The sequence below is a fragment of the Pogona vitticeps genome, chromosome 15 (assembly GCF_051106095.1).
Source record: "Pogona vitticeps strain Pit_001003342236 chromosome 15, PviZW2.1, whole genome shotgun sequence".
NCBI classification, from domain to species: Eukaryota; Metazoa; Chordata; class Lepidosauria; order Squamata; family Agamidae; genus Pogona; species Pogona vitticeps.
The window spans coordinates 7,042,759-7,062,229 of record NC_135797.1 but is presented as its reverse complement, the minus strand read 5'-3'; the positions used below and the strand labels follow the sequence as shown (position 1 = coordinate 7,062,229).

Sequence of the window (19,471 nt, the reverse complement as noted above, 5' to 3'; positions counted from 1 at the left end):
AAAGAAGACTTTCTCTCTGGTGTTTCTTTCCTTTCTGGTGAGAAGGAGAGAGAGAGAGAGAGAGAGAGAGAGAGAGAGAGAGAGCCCATCCCCTTGAGAGCCATATTTAAATGTTCCTGTTTGCCCATGCATTTTGCAGGGAAGTCTGGGATTTTGAAACAGAACTACACTTACAATTTAAATTGTGTTTACGTGGAGGGGGGGATTATTGTTCTATCTGCAGTCCTTGCTGCTTGCCCTACTTTTTTCTTCCTTACAGATCACAGTTCTCCCTTTTCCCAGCTGTAGAAATTCCGCTCTGTGATTTGACTACTAAGGAATGGTATCAGAATGCACTAAACTAACTTCTGAATGATGACTGAAGTGGGGCGGCAGTAAAGCCCTGGAGTCCTGCTTGAGGCTGAATCTAATTCGGCGGCCAGGTTTGGCAACTTGCACAATTCCTGCAAATTCTGACTAAAAGCCAGTGGATCCACTCCCCCCTACCCATTTTGAAGTCACCAGCCTCCTTTGGTGTGACAATATACTTTTACATTCCTTGTAGGGCATGGGATGGCTTCTTTCATGATTTCACTCCAAGTTCTCCACCTTTCTATTGATAAAAATGTTAACATTTATCTGGTGCTACAGTCTTGTATATTGACAGTTTGGAAGTCTTCAGACAGGAAAGTGGAGAAGTAACGTATTTTTCTGTGTATAAGACTATACAGTGGTGCCTCGCATAGCGATCGCTCCGTTTTACTGCGAAATCACTTAGCGACGCTGTTTTTGCAATTGCAAAAGCAATCACTTTGCGATGGTCCCTATGGGTGAATTTCGCTTTGCGATGATCACAGGGAAGCAATCATAGCAAAGCCCCCTTTTCTGGCCAGCTGATCGGCGGTTTCAAAATGGCCACCAGGTAAACAAAATGGCCGCCTGCTGTTTTCAGGCATGTATTCCTTGCTTTAGAGGCACCGAAAATGGCAGCGCTATGGAAGATCTTCACTTAAAGGTGAGTTTTAAGCCCATAGGAACGCATTAATCCCGTTTTAATGCGTTTCTATGGGCTTTTTATTTTTGCTTAGCAATGCTATCGCTTAGCAGCAATTTTTTCGGAATGAATTAACATCGCTAAGCGAGACACCACTGTACTTTTGTCTAAAAATTTTAGACTAAAAATTGAAGGTCATCTTATACACGGAAGTAAGCTGAGGAGAGAACAAAAACAAGTGGCAGGGAAAGCAGGGATCAAAGCGATCCTGCAGGGCTTTGATCCCTTCCCCCCTACATGTGCTAAGCCCCACTTAGATTTCTTAATTTTGGATTAGAAAAGTGGGGGGATGTCTTATACATGGGGGCGTCTTATACATGAAAAAATACGGTATTCATTTTAACAACAAATGAGGCTTCAGACATGGTAGCTTCTTGGCAAAAATAACAACAATGCTCAAGTCGCTAAACTATGGTTCCCTAATCTTTCCCCCAGCCTGTGCCCCACACTGAGACATCCTGGGTCAGATTCAAGGTTTTGGTGCTCACCTACAAAGCCCATTGCAATTTGGGACCCCATTACATGTTAGAGCATCTCAAGATCATCTACTCGTGCTTCCAGGTCCTGTCAAGCCATGCTGCTCTGGGTTGCCACGCTGAAGGGTGCCAGGAAAACATCTACTAGAAGTCAGGCCTTCTCACTGGTGGCCCCATCTCTCCTGGAACCAGCTCCCAGTTGAACTGCGCTTGGCCACCTCCCTGCCCATCTGGAAGAGATTGATCTTCATAGAGGCCTTTGATGGTGACCTCATATGAATTTGCCACTTGCTTTCTCCATCCTATTATGGTTAAGAATCCTAGAATAATGGGAACGGAAGGGGCCCTATAAGGCCATTGAGCCCAACCTCCTGCTCAAGGCAGGAATACAAATCGAAGCAAATCTGATAGATGGTTCTCTAATATTCTCCTGAATGCCTCCAGCATTAGAGCACCTCACCACCACCACTGAGGTCATGGTTCCATTGTCGTACTGCTCTAACAGTTACGAAGTTTTTCCTGCTATTCAGCTGAAATCTGGCTTCCTGTAGCTTGAGCCCATTTTTATGTATCCTGTACTCTGGCGTGATCGAGAACGGATCTTGCCTCTCCTCTGTATAACTACTTTTCAAGGATTTGAAGAGTGCTATCATGTCTCCACTGAGTCTTCTATCTTTGTGTCGTCTTGGGTTTGTGATGTGATTTGCTGTTTACGTTATTGTTTGCATTTGATTTATTGTCATCCCTGTTTGCTTTTGTTGTTTATTAACTGCCCAAAATAATGCCTCACACTAATGCGGTGATATACTGATCTATTAAATAAATAAATAAATACCAACTTCTCTGCTTCTTTTGTAACATACCACCTTTTGACCTGGCTGATGCAAAAACACATTTATCCTAATGGGGTGCCAAGAGGGTTCAGCTTGTTAGAGGGAGTGATTCCTAGAAGACCAACCCATTAATTTTCTAACAAGCCCCTGTAGACTAAACACAACAGAGATACAGTGCGACTCTACAGGCAGTTTCCTGAAATGTGATTTCCCCCCACCCCACCCCAAGGAAGTCCAGATTACAGAGGCAAGTTGAAAACCCATTTGATGGATTGTGTCCTCGAACCTCCAAGGGTTGGAAAACTGCTCTTAAGATCTGCAATGATAGGTGAGTGGCTCTTCTGTGAGGATTGATACTTCATGTATAAGGTAAGAGGTAAGAGAAGATTTGTTTTGCCCTTGACCCAGTTTACAACTTGGGTCAAGGATACTTCAGTGGGGTGAGGCTTCAAAATACACAATCATTACCACATGAATCTGTCAGGTTTGCTTTCTCCCACCTCTGCAGATTTTGGATCCGAGATTCTTTGCATCAGACTTGTGAAGATACTAGTTTTGGAAAGTTCTTATTTGCTACCAAAGGAAGAAAGAAAAAGAAACAATTTATCTTCCCAATCAGACCAAATTCAGTAAGAACAGCTATGCCCAGTGGGGTGAGAATCATGTTTCTACCTGCCTGACTTAAAGATGAGGCACCATTTGGCAAAAATAAGCGTGGGGGTGTGGTAATCCACCATAAACACCATAAACATGGTTGAAAATGCAGGACTTGCTCAGAACGTGTAAAGTATCCCACTTCCCTTTGGATTTAAGTAATTTCCAAACCCAAAACACACCCCTTGTTACATTTAAGAAAGAAGCCTGAAATGGGGATCAAATCAAATCTGGGTTCAAAAAAGTACCAAATATTGCTGCTCTGCTTCCATTTTAAAAGATGGCACTAGTGAGTCTTCCTCAGAAAATGAAATACTTTATAGAATCCAGATTGCCCAAAGCAAAAGAAAACTGATAGTTCAAGCACCGATGGGAGCCCAAGCTCCCCAGGAAACTCCAATCATGGAGGCCAAGGAAGGCATAGATCAACTGCGTAAATTCCCTTTTCTACAATCAGCGGCCATTTCACATATAGAATGGGTGAGAGAAGGTTGTTATTGTCTTTCAGGGATTACTATTTGTATCTCTTTTGTTCTTTGTAAGGTGGGAGTGCAGTGGATAATTTTCTTTTCTTTTCTTTTAGGCAACTGCAGATCTAATTCTGCATTCATAGGATAGAGAAGTTGGAAGTGGCCTATAAGGCCATCAAGTCCAACCCCCTGCTCAATGCAGGAATACAAATCAAAGGTGGTTGTCTAAGTCAGTGGTTCTTAACCTTGGGTTACTCAGGAGTTTTGGACTTCAACTCCCAGAAGCCTTCACCACCAACTGTGCTGGCTGGGGTTTCTGGGAGTTGCAGTTCAAAAACATCCGAGTAACAAAGGTTAAGAACCACTGGTCTAAGTTTCTCTTGAATGCCTCCAGTGTTGGAGCCCTCACCACCTCTCAAAGTAATTAGTTCCACTGTCTTATTGCTCTAACAGTTAGGAAGTTTTTCCTGATATTCAATCAAAATCTGGCTTCCTTTAACTTGAGCCCATTGTTGCGTGTCCTGCACTCTTGGATGGTCAAGAACAGATCCTGCCCCTCCTCTGGATGACAGCCTTTCAAGTATTTGAAAAGTGTTATCCTATCACCCCCTCCGTCTTCTTTTCTCAAGGCTAAACACATCCAGTTCTTCCAGTCTTTCCTCATAGGGCTTGGTTTCCAGACCCCACTCCCCTTTATATATTGTTGCCCTCCTCTGAATTTGTTCCAGTTTATCAGCATCCTTCTTGAAGTGCAGTGTCCAGAACTGGACACAGTACTCAAGGTGAGGCCTAACCGGTGCTGAACAGAGAGGGGCTAATACTTCATGGGATCTGGAGAGTATACTTCTGCCTAAAATAGCATTTGCCTTTTTTGTAGCTACATTCAGAATTTGATCTACAACAATTCCAAGATCCTTCTCATTTGTAGTTCCAGGTACCCTCCATCTTGTTAGTGTGCATTTGGGTTCGTTTTTCCAAGGTGAAGTACTTTATCCCTTTTGAATTTCATGCTCTTGTTTTCAGCCCAGTGCTTCAGCGTATCTAAACCAGTCTATCTTTATTTCTGTCTTCCAGGGTATTAGCTAGTCCACCCATTGCACCTTAGACACCAATAATTTTAATGACTATGTACATGAATGTGCTATGGATGCCTTAAATCTGTCATATGATATTTGAATGGGGAAGCCACATTAGAATTAGGAATAGGGCATAAATTACACCACCCTTTGTACCTTGTTTTTTTTTTACATCTGCAAATGCTGGCTTTTAAATCTGCCGCATTATGGGTTATTCCCTTTTCACTGTACCTGTCTCTATTCCTGATGGGGTGGGTGGCAAATGTGACATAAAAGGCTGCTCTCAGGCATCCTGTTCACTGAGACTGTGAAACTACTAAGAGGTGTTCCACTTAACAAACATTTTTGTTGAGTAAATTGCACAATTCTCAAAGAAGAACTGGTCACAGAACTGCCTGCACTTTGGAGGTTGAGCAGCGGTTGATGGCACTCAGTTTCATCCCCTGTCCAGGGTCTGAGCCTTTTACTTTCCCTGGAAATAGTCGCATAACACCTATAAGACTTCACTGGTTTCTAGAGTTCATATTTTGTTTTCTAAGCTCACTTCTTCAGATGAATGAAGTGGCTGAGTCTCTGGGCAGAGTATAAACCACAATTAATTTCTTAAAATTACATCCCCCTGTGATGATTTGTGTTTTTATGTGTATTAGAGTGGGATATGTAGTCCTAAGATTGTCCCAATAGCATCCATTTTGAGTTAAAGTCTGTTCTGTAGTAGGAAAGTTTTACATGCTGTTCCAGAGAAACTTCGCTCTCTGGTTATCTCGTTGCTAAGATGAGCAGAGAGCAGAGAGTTTCGTAGTCAAAATAATTCTGCCACAAAGAATGAAAACAACTGAAGCTCCCTGAGAAAGTTAGGCGGGACAACAAGGCCCAGGAGGCATTCTGGGAAGAAGAAGAGTGAGGAGAAAGTGAGAAGAAAGATGGAGTTTGCCTGAGAAAGGGGCAGACACGTGTTTTTCCCATAATGGACTGGTTTTCATCTAGCATCAGCCTTTGAAGACCCAAGACACGTGAGATGGATGATTTATGCTTTTTGTTAGTTAACATAGTTTCATTTCTTTATTTTTTTTAGCTGGAGTGGGGAAGTGGTGTGTTCTGTTGGTCTTGAATGAAAATGTACCTACTGACTTAATTTACTATCAACTGAAACCTTTTCTAAAGTAATTCTTTTTAATAAAAAAACAGTAATGATTGATTTCTATGTAGAAGCTTTGTTTCTTGAACAGACCAGCTGAATGTCTAATTGGCCACGTGGGTTTGCTACCAAACTTTCAGAGCCAAATCATTCTGAGTATATCTCATGGTTATGACTGTGTTGCTTTCTTAATAAGGAGATTGGCCTCTGAGGAAGAAAATTTAGACAGAACTTGGCTGAGTTCAATTGGCTCTGCTCAGCAGTTAGAAGTTTGTCTGGTTTTCTTACTCGTCCCGATTTCCTGCACCCCCATAAATCTCTTTGGAGATACGGGGCTGTTTACATGGTTGGCAGCGGCCGGACGGAACACGTGCTTTAGTGTGATTTATGGATTTATGGTGCTTGCTTTGTAAGTGAAGCTGCAGGCATTCTTCCGGAAGCCTTGGCTGAGGGAGTGCGTGCATGCTGACAGGCTGTAAATTAGCCAAATTGCTTTTCTCTTTCTAGCTAAGGATCTTACGGAAAGACTTAGCTGCAGTGAGGTCTGATAAGAAACAACGCTTAAGTTTTAACAGACATTGAAATCTGTTTAATTGGGCTGTTTAATGAGTGGGCATTTTCATGCAAGTAAACGGTCGCCCTTCTGAAGCTCCAGTTTAGGGCTGTTCCTGCCAGAGTGTTTTATGGCTTTGCTCTCGCCCTACAGTTTCGGCTACATGGGCAGAGAGAGATTTTACTTTTTGGGTCAGCTCGGTGTTTGCGTTGGTTGAAGCTTATATGGATCAACACTTAGCAGGAGAAGAATTTTTGGAATTGCCTGGAGAGCTGTTTGTGACTCAGAGAAAAGCTAAGATTGGTAGTGCAGATACGAAGCCCTGGCACCAAGAGCTTTTGGAGGCTCTTGAACAGGACGTCTTGACTCCAAGTGGTGCTAAGCAAAGGATTACTTATGATTCTTCACAACTGAGAAGGGAATTACAAAAGGGAAATATAATGGCTAAACTCCCAGCACAGGACGTCCAGGATCTACTTAGATCTGATTCAGATCAGACTTGGACTAAGTTGCAACAGATGGATCAGGCAGAGGAAATGGCGGGTGCCAGCACTCCAGTAGGGAGGGGAGTGCCAGGCAGAGGCATTTCTGATGGGACAGCAGGAGCAGCAGCAGCAGCAGCAGCCGGTGCTGTGGGTCCTGATCCTAACAAGAGTCTATCACCAGTGGATAAGTTAGCCATGGTGTTTGCTGATTTTGTTGCTTGTCACACTCAAACTATTCGTAATCAGAGCATGGCTGATGAATTATTGAAGCAGTACAGAGAGGCAAAGGTGGAGCGTTTGGTTAATGAGCTGAAGGAAAAAGAAGAGTTTAAGAACTCAATAGCCAGTGTTGATAGAAGCAATCTACCTTACTACCATGATGGCGATGATATCTTATCATTTTTATCGATATATGAACAGGCGTGTCGAGACCTTAAGATTCCGGAGGCCTGGCACCTTAAGCTATTGCGTACTCAGTGTTCTGGGCAACTTGCCAACTTGGTAGCCAAATTATCTGATGAGGACCCTGACTGGCCTACTTTTAAAGAGGTGGTAAAGAGAAAATTTGGTTTCACTTCGGAAATACTGAGGCAGAACTTTAGAAAACTGAAAAAGTAGCCTAATGAGTGTTATTCTGCACTAGCTGACAAAATAGAACATCTAGGTGATCAGTGGTTGAGCTCCTTAGGCGCCAGTACTTTTGCGGATTTAAGAACTGTGTTGTACATGGAGCATTTTCTTAATTTAGTGCCTTCAGAAATAAGGAGTACTTTGTTGGAGAGAGGATACAAAGACTTGCAAACCCTTGCTTTAAAGACTGATGAAATTCTCTCCTTTAAAACGCATGAACCTGCTGTTAGGCCAAAGACTGCACCAGTAGTGCCTAAGAGACAGAGTCAGCCTGAATTTAGAAAGTCTTTTCCTCAAGAGCCCAGGCAAAGTTCATTTGAGCAACGCAGGAGCCTAGCTCCTAGCCAGAGTAAAACGCCTCTTAAATGTTTTGAATGTGGTGGCTCTCATCTGCGACGAGATTGCCCAAAGTTGAATGTGCCAGCTAGCCAAGTTAAGGAGCCAGCTAGGAAAACACCTGTGCCAGCTCCACGCAGATCTAAAGCAGGCACACCCAAGATGGCGTATGTAAGTTCTGTACCAGCAGGAACTCAGCAAGTGCCAGCTGCCAGTAATGCAGTTTCTGTGCCTCACCAGTCAAGCATTGTGCCTTCACAGAGTCAGGAAGGAGTTAACCTAACTGTAACCCCTTCGCAAGCCAGTGGAATGCAGGCAGCAGTAAACCAATATGTGCCTAGAGTTTTGGACTTACAAATTGCTTCAATTTCCTCAGAAATTGTAAAAGAGACTGCATCAGGAGAAAGGTTTTCTGTTATGGATCCTGATTGCATAGTACCAACTGCGCAAAGGGACTGGGCAACCCGCACATTTTCTGAGGTGGTTTTTCTTCACACACCTGGAGGTGATATGGCTTTAAGTGCTTTTCGTGACTCAGGTGCCGACATTTCTTCGATAAGCAAACGTTTTCTAGACCCCACCTTAATCTTGAACAACCTGAGGTGTCCAGTAAAAACTTATGGATCTATAGAGACTGATCAGCGTTTCATTCCTTTAGCTTATGTCAAAATTTCGTATAAGTCCTGGTCAGGTGCAAAACATATTTTAACCCATGAGGGAAAACCTGATTTTCTTCTTGGAAATGATCTTGCTTTTTTGGATCACATGCAGAGTCAAAATGCAACTTCAATGTCGGTAGTTACGCGATCTCAAAGTAGGGAGATGCATGATCCTGAACGGGAGCAGGAATCCACTGAGGATAGCTCAGATGGAGACCTTACCCAACAGCAGCCTCTTGTGACCGAACCTGATAATGCAGTTACAACAGAAACTAAAATGGAGGAGGTGATACCTAAGGGATCAGAGGACTTTAGTCTGAAGCAACTTAATGATCCCTCTCTAGCTTCTTTGAGGTCACAAGCAGATAACTATGCTGAACGTTCTGCGCATCAGCAAGTTAGTTTCCTGTGGGGAGAAAATGGACTTTTGTACAGAGAATATTTCCCCAAATCCAACTTGGATGCCCAACCTGTTCAACAGTTAGTCGTGCCTACTGAATATAGACTGAGAATACTAGAAATGGCTCATGACCATCCGAGTAGTGGGCACCAGGGAATACAAAAAACCCTAAAGAGGATTTCTCAACATTTTTACTGGCCTGGTATTTCAAAAACTGTAAAGGACTATGTCAGTTCTTGTGACTATTGCCAACGCACAGGCCATCAAACTGACAAGGTAAAGGCCGAAATGCAGATTATGGAAATTCCTGACCAAGTGTTCCAGTGTTTGCAAATGGATGTGCTAGGACCTTTTGTTCCTACTAAATCTAAGAAGAAATACATCATTTCTTTCATCTGTTCTGCCAGTAGGTGGATCGAGGCTTACGCTATTAGCAACCTGACAGCTACCACCATAGCTAGAATCATCGTGGACTTGTGCTCGCGTATTGGAGTACCATCCAAAATAATTTGTGATCAAGCAGGAGCCTTTACAAGTGAACTTATGCGTAAGATCTGTGAGATAAGTGGAATAACCATCAGTTTTTCCACGGCCCATCATCCTCAATCTCATGGTATGGTGGAAAGAGGTCAACAAACTTTGCTTAGGATGATTAAAACTTTGACCCAAGAATATGGAAACATTTGGGATGAGCTTTTGCCTTTTGCTTTGTTTGCTTACCGTAGCTCAGCTCATTCTTCACTAGGTGGCTTTTCTCCAAGTGAGGTGGTGTTTGGAAGAAATCTACAAGGACCATTGGACTTCCTGAAATCCAATTGGGAAGGTGTGGTTAAAAGTAGTACTGTGCCAGTTGCTGATTTTGTTAGAAAACTTCAAGAGAAACTCTTGGCTGTCCAGGAGTTAGCCAGAGACAATTTGTTGGACGCTCAAGCAAGTCAGAAGTTCTTCCATGACAAGAGATCCAGACACAGGGAATTTTCTGTGGGTGATTTGGTACTTGTTCTGAACCCACTCAGACCTTCTAAGCTAGAAGTTGTCTGGGAAGGTCCAGGTGAAATTGTTCAAAAACTGGGAAATGTCAATTATCTTGTCAAAATGTTGGATTCTAATAAGAAACCTGTTCTTTACCATGTCAATAGTTTGAAACTGTACAAAGATAGATCTGCAATGGTTTTCCAATGTCATGCTGAATATTTTCATGCTGCAAATGAACCTATTGATATGTTATCTGAATTGCAAGATGCAGGTACATGGTCTGATAATCTTGTTTTGACAGGTACCGTTGATCAGAAAGAAAGGTTGTTTCAAATTTTAGAACAATACCAAGATGTGTTTTCAGATAAACCAGGTTACACCAAATTGATCAGTCATGTGATAACTACTGAGAACAATGCCCAGCCCATACGGTCTAGCCCATATAGAGCAATTGGTAATCATGCTATCCAAATTGAACAAGAGATACAAAAGATGTTATCTTTGGGGGTGATTGAACCGTCATTCTCCCCTTGGGCTTCTCCGGTGGTTCTGGTGCCAAAACGTAACGCTTTGGGTGAAATTCTCGAGGAAGTAAGATTTTGTGTTGATTACAGAAAGTTAAACAGTGTTACTGTTCCAGACCCATACCCATTGCCTAGAATGGATGATTTAATTGAACATCTTTCAAAGGCTAAGTTTATCAGCATTCTCGATCTAAAGAATGCTTATTGGCAGCTAGATTTAGCTGAAGATTCACGAGATAAGACCGCTTTCATCACGCACGTGGGAACTTTCCGTTTCCGCAGATTGCCATTTGGTTTGAAGAATGCAGGTGCGTCATTTCAAAGGATGATAGATAAACTTTTACAAGGTTTACCTTTTGCAAGTGCTTATCTTGATGATGTTGCCATTTTCAGTTCTGATTTTGATTCTCACATGTCTCACATTGAAACTGTTTTGTCCAGACTTCAACAAGCAGGATTGACAGTCAAAGCCAGCAAGTGTCAGTGGATGCAAGGAAAAGTCATGTACTTAGGTCATTTGATTGGGCAAGGAGAAATTCAGACTTTGCAAGCTAAAGTACAATCTATTAATGATTGGCCTATCCCTAAAACTAAGAAACAGGTACGCTCATTTTTGGGCCTAGTCGGCTACTACAGAAAATTCATTCCTGATTTCAGTCATTTGGCTTCACCTCTGACAGAGCTCACTAGGAAGAGACAGCCTGTCAAGGTAAAGTGGACACCAGAGTGTCAAGGTGCCTTTGAAGCTTTAAAAGCTAAGATTATGGATGCGCCTATACTGAAATCCCCTGATTTTGACAAACCATTCATTTTACAAACTGATGCTTCTGAATTAGGACTGGGAGCTGTTTTGTTACAGCAAGGAGAAGATGGGAACCTTTACCCTATCTCATACTTCTCTAGAAAACTCTTGGATAGAGAGAGAAGTTACGCAGTACCTGAAAAAGAAGCTCTTTCTATATTTTGGTCTCTCAATTTACTTCGACCTTACCTATGGGGTCGTAAGTTTACACTCCAAACAGATCACAGAGCTTTAGTTTGGTTGCAGAAGATGAAATCTCACAACCAAAAATTGTTGAGATGGAGTCTAGCATTGCAAGATTTTGATTTTGAAGTTCAACACATTCCTGGAAAATTGAATGTAGTGGCAGATGGTCTTTCTAGAATGTACTGTGAAGATTCTTATGAACCTGAACGTTGAAACAATGTATTCAACAGTGTGCTATGTTTCAGTATTGTAATAGTTAATCTGTAGTTGAATTTTGAGATGTAACCAGTTAATTACTTTGAATTACTTTTTAGTTACTTTTACTTGATTTCTTAAAATTAGATCAGATTAACTGCTCTGAATTTTAACGATGATCAGGGGGGGCATGTGATGATTTGTGTTTTTATGTGTATTAGAGTGGGATATGTAGTCCTAAGATTGTCCCAATAGCATCCATTTTGAGTTAAAGTCTGTTCTGTAGTAGGAAAGTTTTACATGCTGTTCCAGAGAAACTTCGCTCTCTGGTTATCTCGTTGCTAAGATGAGCAGAGAGCAGAGAGTTTCGTAGTCAAAATAATTCTGCCACAAAGAATGAAAACAACTGAAGCTCCCTGAGAAAGTTAGGCGGGACAACAAGGCCCAGGAGGCATTCTGGGAAGAAGAAGAGTGAGGAGAAAGTGAGAAGAAAGATGGAGTTTGCCTGAGAAAGGGGCAGACACGTGTTTTTCCCATAATGGACTGGTTTTCATCTAGCATCAGCCTTTGAAGACCCAAGACACGTGAGATGGATGATTTATGCTTTTTGTTAGTTAGCATAGTTTCATTTCTTTATTTTTTTTAGCTGGAGTGGGGAAGTGGTGTGTTCTGTTGGTCTTGAATGAAAATGTACCTACTGACTTAATTTACTATCAACTGAAACCTTTTCTAAAGTAATTCTTTTTAATAAAAAAACAGTAATGATTGATTTCTATGTAGAAGCTTTGTTTCTTGAACAGACCAGCTGAATGTCTAATTGGCCACGTGGGTTTGCTACCAAACTTTCAGAGCCAAATCATTCTGAGTATATCTCATGGTTATGACTGTGTTGCTTTCTTAATAAGGAGATTGGCCTCTGAGGAAGAAAATTTAGACAGAACTTGGCTGAGTTCAATTGGCTCTGCTCAGCAGTTAGAAGTTTGTCTGGTTTTCTTACTCGTCCCGATTTCCTGCACCCCCATAAATCTCTTTGGAGATACGGGGCTGTTTACACCCCCCCCCGGTAACCATGGAAATGGTATCTACAGTTTCAGTTATCTGCAGTTTACCACAGCCCTATATGCCTATTTTTTCAACAATGCTCAAAAAGAAAATGTGCATCTTATCTTACCGGAAAATGTACCCCTAAATGTGAGCATTAGTGAACATGACATTCTAAAAAGCATTCTAAACAGCACACAGCAAAAATGCATACCATGGACAAGCCCGCATGCCAAAGAAATGCAGATATTTGGAGAAATGCATGCTTTTCCCAAATGTTCATACAAACTGTTTTTTTTTTTAACCAAATAGTTGTTGTGGGTTTTTCGGGCTCTTTGTTCGTGTTCTGAAGATTGCTCTTCCTGACATTTCGCCATTCTCTGTGGCCGGCATCTTCAGAGGACAGGAGTAGGAACTCTGTCCATGCTCTGTTGCTGCTTGTTGGATAGCCCAACAAACTATACAACAAACAGCAACAGAGCACGTGAATACATTGTTTTTTCAAAACCTTATTTTTCCGAGTTTATAAAAAGATATACAAACGAAAGGGTCTCAAAGTCTGGATTGACTGAAAAGATGGGGAAACGGGAACCCAAAAGCAACTTAAATAGGTAGACATCTCCCGCTGAACCTCCAAAAGAGAAAATAAGCCTAGTGTGAAAAGTGGATCCTCTGACCAGCTTCCTCCCTCCTCCCCCAATGTTTTCCTTTACTTATCTCTCTTTCATGTGACAAATTGAGCTTTTAGAGGACAAGGAGCCAGGGAACCGGAGGCAAATTTCTGTCTTTCTAGACCTTACAGGCTAATAAATTTTACTTGAAATATGCTTTGGTGGGCTGAAGCTCTCTTTCTCCGAGGCAGCAAGCAACAGAAGGAGAAAGGTGGTCACCGGCTTCTGAAGTCTTCTGATAAAAGGGAAGCCAGAAATAGTAATTCAGCACCTAGAAGACTAACTAGTTTCTATTCCTCATAAGCTTTCGCTCATGAAAAACACACGTAGGAGTCTCCTTATGATCTCCTTCAGATGGAAGCGTTGCCGTCTTAAACTTCACAGCGGCTGTTCGAGGGCTGTAATCCTCTTCCCCCATTAGGTTCAGGACCTTGGACAGCTGATTTAAAGGCCAGTGCCCGGAGTGGATTCCTGATGCCACCTGACATGGGAGCCTCTGGACTCCATAGTTCCGACTTGCCCCCATGGAGGTCTTTAGAATTATTGGCAAGCCTAACAAGACCTGGGCTGTTGTTTTTGTTTCCTTTGCTTTGCTTTTAAATGCCTGTAGCATCTACCAACATTCTCCCGCTTGGTGCAATATGCCTACGTCTCATATTTATCTAGGTCAACTTTCAGAGGACATGGGAACCGTCAACCAAACGAAGGTGACAGAGTTCATCATCGTGGGCTTCCCAAACACCCAGCGCTTCCGTCTTTTCCTCTTCCTTTTGCTCTTCTTCATCTATCTCTTCACCATCTTGGGCAACCTGATGGTCTTCATGGTCATCCGCCTTGATCCTCAGCTCCATACCCCCATGTACTTTTTCATCAGCGTATTGTCCTTCTTGGAGGTCTGGTACACCGCAACCATTATTCCCAAAATGCTCTCCAACCTTCTGAGTGAGGAGAAGCGCATCTCTTTCACTGGATGCCTCCTGCAGATCTATTTCTTCCATTCCTTGGGAGCCACTGAATGTTACCTGCTCACAGCCATGGCATATGATCGCTACTTGGCCATCTGCAACCCACTCCGCTACCCAGCCATCATGACCACCAAGATGTGTATCAAGTTAGCTGCCAGCTGCTGGATCTGTGGCTTACTTGGCCCCATTGTAGAAATCATCTTGGTTTCAAAGCTTCCTTTCTGTGGCCCCAACAAAATCCAGCACATCTTCTGTGACTTCCCACCGCTGCTCAGCTTGGCCTGCAATGACACTTCCGTCAACGTTTTGGTTGACTTCGCTGTTAACGCTTTCAAGATCCTGTGCACCTTCTTCCTGATCTTAATGTCATACCTCCTGATCATCAAAGCCATCCTGAAGATCAGTACAGTGGCTGGAAGAAAGAAAGCCTTCTCTACATGTGTCGCGCACCTCACTGTGGTGCTGATTTTCTTTGGAAGCATTCTATTCATGTATGTCCGTCTGACAAAAAGTTACTCCTTGGATTATGATAGGGTTCTGGCTGTCTTCTATGCCATCCTGACCCCTTCACTTAATCCAATTATTTACAGCCTGCGAAATGCGGAAATCAAAACAGCCTTACAGAGAATGTTTCCATGGCAGAGGACAATTGCTAGAGAAATACAACATCCTTGAAAATTAATGTGGGAAACAGGGGGGGAACAGCACCAAGGCATTACATGCAGAATGAAACATTTGTGCCATTCTTGGGGGGGGGGGTCACACAAACACAACATCCTATTATCAGGCACAAAATTCAGCATTGCAAACTTATCCTTGCTCTTTCTTTGAGCCTGTTAGACTCAAAAGGCTGAACATGGATAGGGAAAACATGAAGCCCAAGGATGGGAGCAGAGACGTTGGCTTTGGTTGGGGGGACTCTGCCTAGTTGTTCACAGCAAACCACTTACTTGGCTTAACATCAAGCTGTGCAAACCACAAGAAAAGAGGCTGTTTTGCATGTTCAAAATAGGTCATAGATTTCAGATCTCCTTGACGTGGCTTAATTTGGAAATTTTAAAATAAGTGCAGAGAGACTGGGTTGCATCCTTTAAACAACTTGTTCCCAAACTGTTCGCCTGTTAGACTGGAAACAGCCACTACGTACTTAGACTATAAAGAAGGAACAGGAAACCTTCAGGCCTCCAGATGTTTTGGTCTTCAGCTCTCGGAGGCACCAGCCAGCTGTGTGAGGGGTTTAGAGTTACGTGAGTTGAAGCCCAAAAATATATGGAGGACCAATTGTTTGCAAACTTTCCTGTAGCGAAATGCAATGATGCAGTCATACACACCTCTGCTCTGGAGGACGTCCCGTTTATTTCAAAGACTCTTATAAACAAGGCATAAAGACTCCGAAGAAACAGGTGTAGGACTGCTGTCTGATTATTCTCCCCAATGTGTGTGTTTGTGTAGTCAGAAAAGTAAAATGAAATGTAAAAAATTAAAATCATAAATCTGATGGAAATAGTCTTCAAAAATTAAGGACACTCAATAGGGTCTTGGCCATAGAGCTGAACAGCAATTGTTCTCAGACTCATATATATAGGATTGTATGCCTAAATACATATTCTTGGTTAGCTATTTAGCTTGTCAAATTATATTCTAATCTTCCGTGTATAATATGAATTCCCGTCATAATAAAATAGGTTTATTTTTAGCTACAGTTACAAGAATGAGCAAATCGTTCTTTGATTGATGTATTCATTTCACCATTGAGCAAAATGCCAATTAAATACTGAAGTAGATGCTATTCTCTCGTAACAATCCCATACTGTTGTGGCTGCGTGCGAGAGGTGGTGCAAACCCACAACTTATTGATACCGCTAAATTAAGAATCAAAAGGCGGTCCATAAACATCTGGTTTTAATCGTTGAATCGCCATGCGGAAAATATACCTTAGCTGTAGAGGTTACAATTCTATGCCCGCTTACCTGGGAGTAAGCCTCATTTAAATCAGTCACACTTACTTTTGAGTAACGTGTGCAAGATTGGACTCTAAAATTACACAAACTTGATGTTTTGTTGAGTGACAAAGCGGAAGAAGAAAAAGTAAACTACTGACATTGTAAACTAAAAGGGCCAGTTTTATTACTGAGCTTTGTCAGAGAGGAATGTCTCACTGGGTAGTAACACAGGATTGGGCCCCATTGCACAGCTGTTGCCATTGTGCAAGCATTGCTCTTTGGGTTCAGCAGAAGCTCAGTTAGATACTTCCCTTTGGGTCCATCTGCATTGCATTGATTATACCTGTTCAACACCACTTTAAACCCTGTGACTTCATCTTGAGGAATGCTGGAAACTGAGTCAGATGAGACACAGAGAATTTCGTGCATTTGAGTTCTGGAACTACAGCAGACAGTTCTTAATGCCTCACCAAATTACAGATCTTAGGATCCTTTAGGATGGAGCTACAACTGTTTAAAGTGCTATTAAACTGATACATCTATGTAGTGGAGACACGTCCCTTCTTGCTCAGAGGGGGAGGCCATAGCTCAAGGATGATGTGCCTGAATTACATGCAAGATATTTAATATTCAGTTGCCAAACAACACTTGAAATTAGCCATTGCCAATCTGCACTCTCCAGTATAGACTGCCTTTGTATGCTGAAGCTCCATTTAACTAGCCCGTCCGACAGCCCTCTTCTCTTCCCTCCGCTTGTCCAGCTCCCCCTTAAAGGCCACTCACCTAGTTTCCATCACCATCCTTAGCTGTGGAATCTGTGTGGGGACGCCAGTCCTGCATCTCCTGTGAAACGGTCGGAGAAATTTCTTCACTCAAAATGAAGTAAAATTGTGTCTGCCTTCGACGTTTGATGTTCCCAGGGCCAACCTTGTGGAGCCATCCTCGAATAAAGGATCCAATCCGTGTCTAACGTCCCCGGAGATTCAACAGCCCCTTTAAGGGTTTGGACCCTGTGTGCTCAAGGCCTCATAATCGTCCCACAGCCCCAGGGGCGAGGCCCGAAACGTCTGCTTCTCTGGCATAGACTTTTTTGAGCTGAAGAGGTACGTGTGCAAAACCAGCCCAACAGCAAAGACTTATACAGTGGTGCCTCGCTAGATGATGATAATCCGTTCCACTGAAATCGCTGTTTAGCGAAATCATTGTCTAGCAAAAAGCATTTCCCCATTGGAATGCATTGAAACCTGTTTAATGCATTCCAGTGGGGAAGAATCGTGAAGATCGGCCATAGGAAAGCCACTTTGCGAACCGCCGATCAGCTGTTTAAATCGCTGTCTTGCGAAGCTTAGGTCCCGAAAACACCTGTTTGCGATTGCAGAGGGAGCTGTCAAAATCGTCGTCTAGCGAAAATCAGTTTGCGAAGCAGGGACAAAACATTGTACAGCAAAATTCCCCCATAGGAATCACTGTTTGGCGAATCGCTATAGCGATCGCAAAAAGCCAATGTCTAGCGAAAAAACTGTCATGCGGGGTAACTGTCTAGCGAGGCACCACTGTATAAGCAGCCGCTCACTTTTCAATATCTGCCTCAATAGATGTGTTCTGCACCCATTTCCCCTGCCCTCTGTCCATGGTCCTGATGGGTACCACCATGCGGTTCCTAATCCTGAACACTTTGTCCATTTCGGCTCCCTGTCTAATAATAGCTTCATCCAGGCATAGGCCCTTCTCTCAGTCTCAACGCCATCATATAGATTGTTAGCTGACAACCCTAGAAACAACTTTTGGGTGACTACTTGAAGCTGTGGAAGCCCCTTCCACCGGAAATGGTTCTACACCCCTGAAAGTTCTCCTTCCGAGAACAGCAAAGGCCTTTCTGTTCAGACATGCTTTTGGTAAGGAAGTGGCTTTTAAAGGGAGACATTGTGTAATCTTATTTTTACTTTTCTTTCTGATGTGCTTTTAAATGCTTTCAGTTTATAACCCGTTTACTCGTATTTTGGGAGGGACGTGGTGGCGCTGCAGGCTAAACTGCAGAAGCCTGTGCTGCAGGGTCAGAAGACCAAGCAGTCGTAAGATCGAATCCACGCAACGGAGGTCCTGTCACTTGTCCCAGCTCCTGCCAACCTAGTGGTTCAAAAGCATGCAAATGCAAGTAGATAAATAGGTACCACCTCGGTGGGAAGGTAACAGCATTCCGTGTCTAAGTCGCACTGGCCATGTGACCACGGAAGATTGTCTTCGGACAAACGCTGGCTCTATGGCTTGGAAACGGGGATGAGCACTGCCCCCTAGAGTCGAACATGACTGGACAAGAAAATGTCAAGGGGAACCTTTACCTTTACCTTTACTTACTCGTATTTTAATATTAGCCTTTGCTGCATTTTTAAAAGTACGAGTAGTGTCTTGTCTTTTAAACATTTCGTAAGCCGCCTTGGATCCTTGCATTGGGACAAAGGCAGGATTACTACATGGGTAGCTTGTTAGATTAGATAAGGTAAGACAGACAAATAGAACAGGAAATATCTGGATGTAAATGGAGCCCTTAGGTTAGGCCAGACGGACAGAAGGAGAGAAGGACAGATCGATTAGTCAATCTGATGCCCTCAGGAGGTTTTAGACCAGAATGCATATTTCTTCCCATTACTAAAGTTGTTTTGGGCTGATGGAAGTTACGTTTTCAAGGCAACTAGAAGGTCCTAGATGACCTGCGCCCCCCCCCATGTATTTCCACAACCAGTCTAAGCCTTGAACAAGACATGAACTTCACAGAAATTTTATTTCAGACATGCTTAAACAAAACGTGGGTTTGGAATGATGCTCCACATATATTGAGGGGAGGGAAAACCCATTTACACATGCTTAAAAATGTCTATGCCAAGCTTCTAAATATTTCTGGGGTACACAATGTATGGGGGCTGGATAGCTCAGTGATTTAGGTATGTGGCTGCAGAGTCAGAGGTCAGAAGTCCGATTTCCCCCCCCCCCACGGTGTCTCCTGGAAGAAGAGCCAGCCCGGGTGGCCTTGGGCAAGCAGCACAGTCCCAGGGCACCTCCGAAAGAAAAGCTGACAGCTAACTTGATGCACATCTTGGTTGTCATAATGGCTGGGTAGCGGAGTGGGTTGCAGATGGCCAAGCAGCGATCATATGCCATGGCTGTGAGCAGGTAACATTCAGTGGCTGAGGTAGAGAGTACTCAGAAGGAGGCAGGGGTATCTTCCCAAGCATTTACCCATTACAGTGGTGCCTCGCTTAATGGGTGCTCCGTTTAACAACGAAATCGCATAGCGATGAAGATTTTGCGTTCGCTTTTGCGATCGCAGTGCAATGGTCTGAATGGTGTTTTTTTCACTTTGCGATGATCGGTTCCCTGTTTCACTTACCGATCATCACAAAGCGACAATTTTTTAACAGCTGATCAGTG

The 19,471-nt window shown here is 43.0% G+C and overlaps 1 protein-coding gene across 1 annotated transcript; it reads left to right on the top strand.

Annotated features, from left to right (window-relative positions):
- The first annotated feature begins 12,487 nt into the window (after nt 1-12,487).
- On the top strand, nt 12,488-19,022 carry LOC110084975 (olfactory receptor 6N1-like). Its single transcript, XM_078381968.1, has one exon. The coding sequence runs from the start codon at nt 13,662-13,664 to the stop codon at nt 14,775-14,777; it is 1,116 nt and encodes a 371-aa protein (XP_078238094.1). The 5' UTR covers nt 12,488-13,661; the 3' UTR covers nt 14,778-19,022.
- The last annotated feature ends 449 nt before the right edge of the window (nt 19,023-19,471 follow it).